Source organism: Carya illinoinensis, chromosome 3, assembly GCF_018687715.1.
Source record: "Carya illinoinensis cultivar Pawnee chromosome 3, C.illinoinensisPawnee_v1, whole genome shotgun sequence".
NCBI classification, from domain to species: Eukaryota; Viridiplantae; Streptophyta; class Magnoliopsida; order Fagales; family Juglandaceae; genus Carya; species Carya illinoinensis.
In genome coordinates, this window is record NC_056754.1 from 6,272,067 (window position 1) to 6,282,551 (window position 10,485).

At 36.2% G+C, this 10,485-nt stretch overlaps 1 protein-coding gene across 1 annotated transcript; it reads right to left on the minus strand.

The window, feature by feature from the left end:
* Nucleotides 1-3,466: 3,466 nt before the first annotated feature.
* Nucleotides 3,467-4,067, minus strand: LOC122303055. Its single transcript, XM_043114582.1, has one exon. The coding sequence runs from the start codon at nucleotides 3,857-3,859 to the stop codon at nucleotides 3,626-3,628; it is 234 nt and encodes a 77-aa protein (XP_042970516.1). The 5' UTR covers nucleotides 3,860-4,067; the 3' UTR covers nucleotides 3,467-3,625.
* Between the last annotated feature and the right edge of the window lie 6,418 nt (nucleotides 4,068-10,485).

Sequence of the window (10,485 nt, forward strand, 5' to 3'; positions counted from 1 at the left end):
ATAGTGAATTTTGGAATGCTCAATGGATAGCTTGATACGAGGATATAGGCAGTAGGGCCGAATCTTATTAACATACTGAGTTTGCTTCTCTCTTACCTTTACTCTTTATATTTATTGTTGTTTCGTATTTTATTTATATTTTATATTATATATTTGATTTATATTTGTTAATTTTTTAAATATAACTCAATTCACCTCACTCTTGTGTTAGTTATCTAGGCAACAAGAATATTATTTTTTAATATTATTATTATTTTGAGATTTAAAAAATTTTAATTATTTATTATATTTTGTGTGAAAATTTAAGAAAGTTGTAATAATAAAATAAGATGAATTGAGATGAAAATATATTAGTATCAAACTTAGCCTAAAACTTTACTGTGCAGTACTATTTTTTGTTTGAAGTTAAATATTGTTTCATTCATTTATAAAATGGATTATTACAACTTTTGACATGAAAAATACAAGTTAAATTTTAATCTTTTATCGCTCTCCAACCTACAAATTTATTTGCGGCTGATAGGGTATTGTCCAATGCCTCAAGATTAACAGTCTGAGAGACAAGCCTCTAGACTAACCGTCTAAGAGACAAAAGAGCAACACAAGAGACAGAGTGGATTTCACCTTTACAGAAAATAAGGAGATCATCAGCAAAGCACAAGTGGGATATCTTTTCCTTGTCGCACTTCCAATGAAACTTCAATTTTCCTTCAGATACCATGCTATTCATTAGTCCGAAAAATGCTTCAATGGCCAACATAGAGATAGGGGGACATTGGGTCCCCTTACCTCAATCCTCTGCTTCCTAGAAAGAAGCCATTCAACTCATCATTAATCATAATATAAAACCTGGTCGTAGTAACACAATTCCATTTTGCCTCTGAAAGCATCCTTCCTTCTCAATGCCCGGGCATCCATCCAATGCATTCTTTTCGATCTTGTACTAAGGTACACTTAACACCAACCCAATTTCGATGAAAAAAAGAAAAGAAAAATATAGTTGCAAGCATAATTATGCACTAATCTATGCATCAATTTGATGTGATTGTCAAAAAATAGATTTTATTAAAAACAATATTAATTTAAATTTTAAGTATGAATGAATCAATATTGGTACGCAGATTAGTACATGACTTTGTTTGTATATAACAAAACTCAAAAAGAAAATTACAAATAACTACATCAAAAACCTCTTTTTTGATGTGAACAAACGCTTTGTCATTAGAGTATTATAACCTTAAATAACGAGAAAGCTTTTTTTTAGTTGTTTACTCAACTCGTAAAGATAAATGATTTTATTTGTATGAAAATTACAAACTACATCAAAAACTTCTATTCCTAATATGAACAGACGTTTTGCCATTAGAGTGTTATAATCTATTTGTATGAAAATTACAAACTAACTTCTATTCCTAATATGAACAGACGTTTTGCCATTAGAGTGTTATAATCTTAAATAATGAGAAAGTTTTTGTTTTTTTAATTTGTTTACTCAACTCGTAAAGGCAAACAAAAACGGCCTCAAATCAAAAACGATTTCTCCTTTCTTTTCAGAGCTGCGAGATTTCTTCTCTTATGAAATTTCTAGTTTGATTGAGGGCGGTGCACTTCTCCCCAATATGAGATAGGTTGCAGCTATAGTCAGAACTCCTTATAGACCAAACTGTCCACACAACGCCCCCTCCCATGGTAGAGTACAAACTCTACGAAATCTAGGCATAGATAATATTTCCTAATACTGTCTAAAACAAATTAAATAAATAAAAAACATTTAAAAAAAAAAAAAACCACTCAAAAACACATAATATATAGAAAAAAGCTAAAAACACATTGGACCCCGTCCAAACAAAAAAAACTCAGCCTATTGCGTTTCATCTCTATCATTTCCTCCGCTCCCTTCCTCTTTTTTCTTTATTCTTTATTCTTTCTTTTCCTGCTGCGCTCCTACGCCAGAGCTTCGTATCGTTTCTCTTCTGCGTACCGTCGCTCACCACGTGCGACCATAAGCGGCACCGGCTTCCTCTCGGCGTAGGTGCTTCCTGGTCCCCTTCATTTATCGGCATTCAAAAACAAAAAACACTAAACTGATCCCAACCAGTTGTCGATCATGATGGACTTTTTGTCCACTATTCTTTTGGGTTTGTCCCGCTCACGGCGCATCCAAAACGGACTGCACCAGTGAACCAAACCGTTGCCTTGCTGCTTCTGTTCAGTAAGCCACGAATCACCACCACCGTGGTTGCACTAGGCCAAGACGGACTGCACCCCAGTATCTGAAGACTCCTCTGTTTTCCTTAGCCGAAACAGAGAATTTTCTTACCCATGCACGTCCGCTAAAGTGCGTCCAGCTCCATGGCCAAGGTGCCTCGCTGCCGCCATCATTTCAAGCTTCATCACAACAGCACGACGGATTCCACTGCGTACCCTCCACGCAAATCCAACCACACGGCCGGTTGCTTGAGCACTGCGCGAGAGACACATCCGCAAATCGCTCTTAAGCCACCATAAAACAACCTCCGAAACCTTATTTTAAATACCTAAACAAACATAAACAACAAACGAAAAACAAAAGAAAGGAAACAAGGGAGGGAGGGAGGAGCCGAGTCTCCCACCTCCCTCTTTGGAGGTTTTCGGTTTTGTTCTCCAGCGAGATGGGAGAGCTTCTCTCTCTAGAGCTTCTGTTGACAAACACACCGGCGGCCTACTGTGCAGTACTATTCAGGCAACCATATACGCATAGGAAAATGATACAGGAACAACTATTTTACAAGTTGTTTACTACTTAGTATAAAAAAAAATTATTTATTTATTTATTTTGAACTATTATATAAGTATAGGAATTTCGAATTAATGTAAAAAATATAAATATATTAATATATAATAATAATTAAATTGTAATATAGTGGGTGGTATGTCGTTGTCCATATTGTGTTAAGTTGTTGTGACAGTACGTATAGGCAGACTAGACAACCCAGATACCTGCCCCGCGTGCTTGATCTACGAATTATGGTTAGGAAGCATGTAGCACGTAACTGAGAACTAACGGTACCACTTGAGTGAAATATTGAAAGAGTTCCCACTTCCACGTCTCTCGATAGTTAGTATGCATGCAGCTCGTTTGGATTGGATTGAAATGGAATAATTTTATATAAAAATTTTTAATATTATTATTATTTTAAAATTTTTAAAAAAATTGAATTAAAATTTAAAAAAATTCAAATTATTTATCATATTTTAAATAAAAATTTAAAAAATTTATAATAATGGGATGAAATAAAATATTTTGAATTGAAACATTGAATTCCATCCCAAAACTTGAGTTTTGATGTCTAGACAATAGAAGAAAGTTCTTGGTATTTTGAGTAATAGGTTGCACGTACGTACAATAAGTGTATGTTTATTCAGTAACATGATGTAATTAGTAAAACACGATACATGAACATTGTTATCAAAACGTGCACTTATATAGTAGAAACCAACATAATATATATTTTTTATAGGCGGATTAAAGAAAACACAAACACACAACTTTTAGATAAGTTTCAGACAATATTATTACAAGCTGCTAGAGAAAAGTAAAAAGACAACACAGCGCAACATGACAAGCTTTGGCCTCAAGAAATGATCAAATAGGTATGCGATTGGAGACGGATGGGTAAACAACGGAGGCAGGATGAGCCATGATGCGGCGGCCCTTCATGTGGCGAAAGCAGTAGACCAAAGCTCCCACCGGCCATTCCACAACACCAGCCACGACAAACGCCAGGAACCCAAGAGTGGGGCCGACCACCTTGCAACGGCAAGGGTTGCTTCTCGTACCACATTGAACGCACGCCGGAATTCCAATCCCACCAGTCATGATATATAATAATTAATGGTCGCACCAAATTTGCAATCAGCTAGTATTGTTAAAAGTGAGGAACAGAATCAGTACCTGCAGGCAGGAATATTATATCTGTATATGATCTATATGAAGAATTCTTCAGAGAGATTTCTGTGATCTAATAATGGTGTTGGGACCTTGACTTTTATAGGACGATGTCGAGCTGTACGTGGGAGCTCGAGAGAGATGGTTTTTATTGGCTGTGATCATGGGAGCGTGCTACGTGTCACCTTATGGAAGTAGTTATTGCACACGTGTTGCCAGATGAGGAAGGGTTGGACAGATGTTCTTGCTTAAAATTAATAAATAAATAAAAAATAGCAGGATATTTTATTTGAGAAATGCTCCCCTTTTACACCGACAAATACCTCAACAAATATCTCAACAAATATCTGTGATTTATTCTGTGGGCTAATGTACTAAATTAACCCTCTTTCATTTCTCTCCCCTTCTCCCCGCGAGCACTATCCCATTCTTTCAAGTTTTCAACTTTCCCTCTTTCCCTTTCTTTCTAATAAGAATTGATGCCATTTCGATAACTCTGAACAAATTTCACAAAGCAAAATATTAGAGCAGCATACACAGCATGACATCAGTGTCCTCAAATCTCCATATGATGATGAATCTGTTACTCGTGGCAACATAAATAGTTCTAATATGAAGGCTCCATCATCAGCTAATAACCAAATTGCTTGGAATAGTTTTTCTATTCATTTACTAGATTGTCCTTTCTTTAGCTGAGGTGTGACACACTTTTATGTAATTTCATTGTATGGCTATACAGAATATTAAGATTAATTTTTTAGTTAGTTAAGATTTGGTTTTCCTCTTTTAGTGTAAAGCAATAGCATCCTATAAAAAAAACTCACGATGGAATAGGAGGCAATTTTTTCTTTCTATTCATTCACTCTCTGTTCTTTCTTCTTTTTTGCTTTTGTCATTCTTACATGGTATCACGATCAACAAAGTAAGAATATTCTACTATGGCTTATAAATCCAAATCAAATTTTCTAGATTTTGCAAACATCATCAACCCACCTTGATCATGGGGATAATCCTTCCATTCCCTTGGTCCTTGACCTTCTCACCTCCGAGAATTACACAACCTAATCAAGAGCTATGTGCAGAGCTCTTCTTGTCAAGAACAAACTTGGTTTCATCAATGGAACCTTAATCAAACTAAAAGACCCTACTAACCCTCTCTATGATGCTTGGGGGAGATGCAATGACTTAGTGATCTCCTCACCTGGCTCCACAACTCCATTAACCCAACTCTCAAATCTAGTATTACATTGGTGGATGATGCAAAACAAATATGGGGCGAACTTAAAGAACGTTTCACTCAGCAAAATGGGCACCAAGACACTGATTCAATAAGTGTTTATTTTGGCAAACTTAAAACTATTCGGGATGAACTCATAATATATGACCCCATGCCCGATTGTACCTGTGGCAAGCTTGCTGTCTTACTTGATCAATACCAAAGGGATTGTGTCATACAATTTCTTATGGGCTTAAATGAGTCTTTTAGTGTAACCCGTGACCAAATTATGCTACTAGATCCCTTGCCTCCCATACACAAAAATATTTTCCATGATCCAGTAGCAAGAGATGTAGCATCTTGTGCTTAATGGTGTCCCTTCACTTGATTCAATTGCTTTTGCTATCAAGCAGCCATACACAGCATATAAGTAATTTTCCAAACTACCTCAGCCATCCAAACGTGATAGGCCTTTTTGCACCCACTGCAAAATTCAAGGATATACTCTGGACAATTGCTTCAAAGCAAGAAATGTTTAAGCCCCCATTTGCACTCACTGTCATATGATAGAACATCTAGCAGATAAATGCTACAAAGTGCATGGTTATCCACTTGAGCATAAACTTCATGGTAAGCCCAAACAGATTAGTTTTCCGTCTGCCAATATGACCTTACTTGAACAAGAGAATCCTCAATTGACAATTTCACCCTCACTAAAGACCAATAGCAACAACTCCTCTCACTATTGTCATAAAAGGAAGTATCTATTGCCAATCATTCAGTCAATCATGTCCAGGCAGATTGTCCCTCTTCCTCCAGTATGAATTGTATTTTTTTTTTTTAACTTCTTCCATCCAAACATCTCACACAAGCACACACTCATCGTGGATCATTGACACTGGTGCTACAGATCATATGATTTGTACCACCTCCCTTTTTTCATCTATCACCTTTCATGTTTCTTTCACAGTCAAACTACCAAATGGTCACATTGCACCTATCACTCACATTGTCACTGTTCATCTTACTCCTACCTTAATTTTGCATAATGTACTCTGTGTTCCCCCTCCTTTACTTTCAATTTAATCTTAGCCAAACAGTTAACCTCCCCACTTTCTTGTTGTTTTATTTTTCTTTCACAATTTTGTTTCTTCCATGACCTTTTGTCATGGACCACGATTGACATGGATGAGATAAATGATAGTCTTTACCAATTGCTTGTTGAACCAGTGTCTCCGTTAGCTCTTCTTGATAATTTTTCCTTTTCTTTACATAAAACCATTTCTGTTTTTACTGTTTTAAAAGATGTTAATCATGTTTATGATTTCTGGCATTGTAGACTGGGACATACTCTTATTTCACGAATACATATAGTACCAAATCCTTCTATTAAGAATCACATTTCTACTATTTCTGATACTAATCCATGTCATGTGTATCCTATTGCCAAACACTATAAGCTTTCATTTCCTGAGAGTACTCATAAAACCAAAAGCATTTTTGAGCTTATACACTATGATATATGGGGACCCAACTCAGTCAAAGCATATGATGGCACAAAATATTTCTTAACCATTGTGGATGACTTTTCTAGGAGTACTTGGATCTACTTGCTTAAAGCTAAATCTCACTCCAGATCATGTATTGAAGCCTTTTGCAATTTTCTAGAAACTTAATTTCAAACCAAAGTTAGAATTCTTAGAAGTGACAATGGTCTTGAGTTTCAAATGAATGACTTCTTTAATAAAAAAGGTATCATTCATCATAGAACTTGTGTGGCAACCCCCCAACAAAATAGGGTTATTGAATGAAAGCATCAACATATTTTGAATATACCTCGAGCTCTCAAAATACAATATAATATTTCCAACATCTACTGGAATGACTGCATTCTCACTGCCACATATATAATCAATTGAACTCCCACCCCCTTACGTCCTCCCTTTTGAACTTCTTTTCAACACAGCTCCCACCTATTCTCACATGAGAATTTTGGGTTGCCTGTGCTTTGCCTCTACTTTATCTCAACACAGAACCAAGTTTGACTCTCAAGGAAGACAATGTGTCTTTCTTGGTTACCCATTTGGGGTAAAAGGCTACAAACTGTTCGACATCAACTTTAAGACAATTTTCATATCTAGAGATGTTACCTTCCATGAATATGTTTTCCCTTTTCATCATTCCTCCCACTCATCACCTTCCCTTGCCTCTTACATTCCTCCCTCTTTTTCTTACACTAGTTCACCTCCTGCTTCCACTAATTTGTCTTCCCCTTCAGAAATTTCCATGCCAACACCTCTCCCTTCTCCTTCCTCAATGCCTTTCCCTGCTTCTTCCATATCAACCATTTCCCATTCCCCATCCCAGCCTATTCTCAGGAGATCCACTCACACCAGAAAAGCCCCACAATACCTCCAAGACTTTCATTGTCAGCAAGCTACTTCTATCTCACTCTCCCAATCAATGGACATGACATCTTCTACATCAGGTATTTCTTTTCCTTATCTTTTTCCATTTATTATCAACATTTATCCCCTACCTTTTCATTATTTTTTGCCACCATTTCATCTCATCTCGACCCACACACTTACAAACAAACTGGCAAGGATCCTGACTGGTGTAAGGCAATTAAAACTGAACTTGAGGCTCTAGAACTTAACCAAACTTGGATCCTCACTAACTTACCCCCTGGCAAAATACTAATTGATTGCAAATATGATTTCAAAACAAAATATCATTCTAATTGCGCTGTTGAGAGAAAGAAAGCAAGATTGCAAAGGTTTCACTCAGCAAGAAGGGGTGGATTATCATGAGACATTTTCATCAGTGGTGAAGATAGTTATTGTTCGAACTATTCTAGCCTTAGTTTCCATTAAGGATTGGCATCTTTAACAATTTGATGTCAACAATCCCATCCTTAATGGCGAGCTCAAAGAATAAATCTACATGAGAAAGTCACCTGGCTACACAAAGGGTTATCCTGGTCAAGTATGCAAGCTGCTCAGAAACCTTTATGGTCTCAAACAGGCCTCACGACAATGGTATGACAAGTTCTTAGCTTCTTTAATTCCATTTGGTTTCACCCAGTCAAAGGCTGATTATAGCCTCTTTACATACATCACTACCACCACATTTACAACACTACTAGTCTATGTAGATGACATAGTAGTTGCCAGCAATTCTCTCAAATCTATATTTGTCCTTAAAACCTTTTTGAACAACCAATTCAAAATTAAAGACCTTGGATCCTTAAGATATTTTCTAGGAATAGACGTTGCTCGATCCCCCACTAGAATCCACCACTGTCAAAGAAAATATACCTTAAACCTTGTTGATTCGGGTATGTTGGCCTCTAAACCTTTAAAAATTCAAATGGATCAAAACCATAAACTGAGCAAGTCTTATGGCACACCCTAGCAGATCCTACTCTATATAGACAACTAATTGGTCATGTGACGCCTCCAAATTCCGTTTGGGATTGGACGGACATTTGAAGCGTCGAGACATGCAACACAAGGTTACCTGCCCCCGTTCATGACATATAAGATGCAATGTTCCTAACATGCATCTAACATTATGAAATATTCGCAGCGGATAATTTTTTTTTCTTTAGCAATACTATGCACCAAATTGAAAATATTCCAAATGCTTAAAACATACTTCATACATAAAGACCCATTGAATAGATCACAACACTAGTCCAAAATGGTTATGATCCAAAAAGTACTAAAGATGCAACTCCATTGTACAAGTAGTAATTTGCGTTAACTACTATATTAACATTGACGTCGCACCGTCGCTTAGTCAACTGTGTCTAGTTGATCAGCTCCTGATTCTCCTTCAGGTCTTGTAACAAGATCTACCATTCGGGGGGAATGGTAGTTGGGACTACCAAAATGAGATTTGATTACAAATCTCAGTAAGTTAACAAAAAACTTCCACACAAGCTAATGATGCATGCATGACAATAAAAGCATAAATGCATAATCAAATTCATAAGTAATTAAAGCATAACTTGGCGTACAACATATCATAATTGACATAACTTAAATTGCCTTTGAGATTATGTCATTCCTTAACTCTCTTATTTTAATCAACAATTATATTATACTTCTTTCCATAAGGTTGGCCAAGTTGTATCGACACACTCTCCAAACCTAAAATTTCAAGTAAATAATCTTCCGAAACTCTTCTTTAGAAAAACATAGGCGATATATTTTAAGTGTTCTTGTAAATACCAAAGTTAGTAGAGAATTCATCAAAATTAAGCTGTTATCCTCTCTCTCTCTCTATTTTTTTTTTAAATCGGTGGCCCTCTGTTTTAGACCAGACAACTCTGATGCGCATGATTTTTATAGGTCTTCTATAGTTGTCAGGCGCCGCATAGCTATGACACTACTTTGTTCTTCTGTAATTGTCAGGCACCGCAGCTATGATACTACATTGCTCTTGTCTCTTGTAGAGAAATGATTCACGAGAGATGATTCGTCATAATTTTCTCTATAAAAGAATTATTCAGTTCATCTTCTTTCTCATCTCATCTTCTTTACTTTTTTGAAATTAGTCTGCATTCTTACTCTGCAATCTCTTTCTGCTAACTCACTTTGCAATGGCTCAGCAATCTTCTCATTACCAAAACATGAGGTATTCTGCACCTCGTTCACCAGTTGTTTATACTTCTTCCGTAGGTGCTATAATGCAATCCAATAATGATCTGACTAATAAGTGAGATAATGAACTTATCTACGAGCTTGTGAGTCTCGGTACTCGATACTCATCAGCCATTGTCGCATATTCTCAGCGACTGCAATCCAGGACTGGTGGGGTTGACAAACTCCACAAGAAAATTTCTATCCTTCAGAGGCTTCTTATGGAATCCAACATGAAGATAGAAGCAGTAAAGCGAGAGAACAGAGATTTAAAATCTTTGCTTAATTCTTCTTTTCGAGTGGCTACTCCTTTAGATAGGAAAGACATGTAGATTTTTGAAGAGCAAGAGTGTTTAAAGATTGAGGCAAAGAGCCTCAAATTTCTGTAATTTTGCTTTATGATAATAAAATAATACTTCACAAATATTCATATTTGTGTTTCTATCTTCTGGTAGATATTTTATGTGCTCCATTTTATTTCTTTAAGGGATTTTCATATATATGACATGATCCAATGACTCATATAAATATGCATTTAATCATGCATATCCAAACTCTCAGTAATCTTCAAGTTAATAAAAACCTCAAGGAGTTCTACTGGTCTAGGACTAACTTACTTCTTTATAATCGCAATAATCAGTCATCTTCCTAGGTGGTACTTCGATAACTGACCAGTTAATAACTTAAACTTG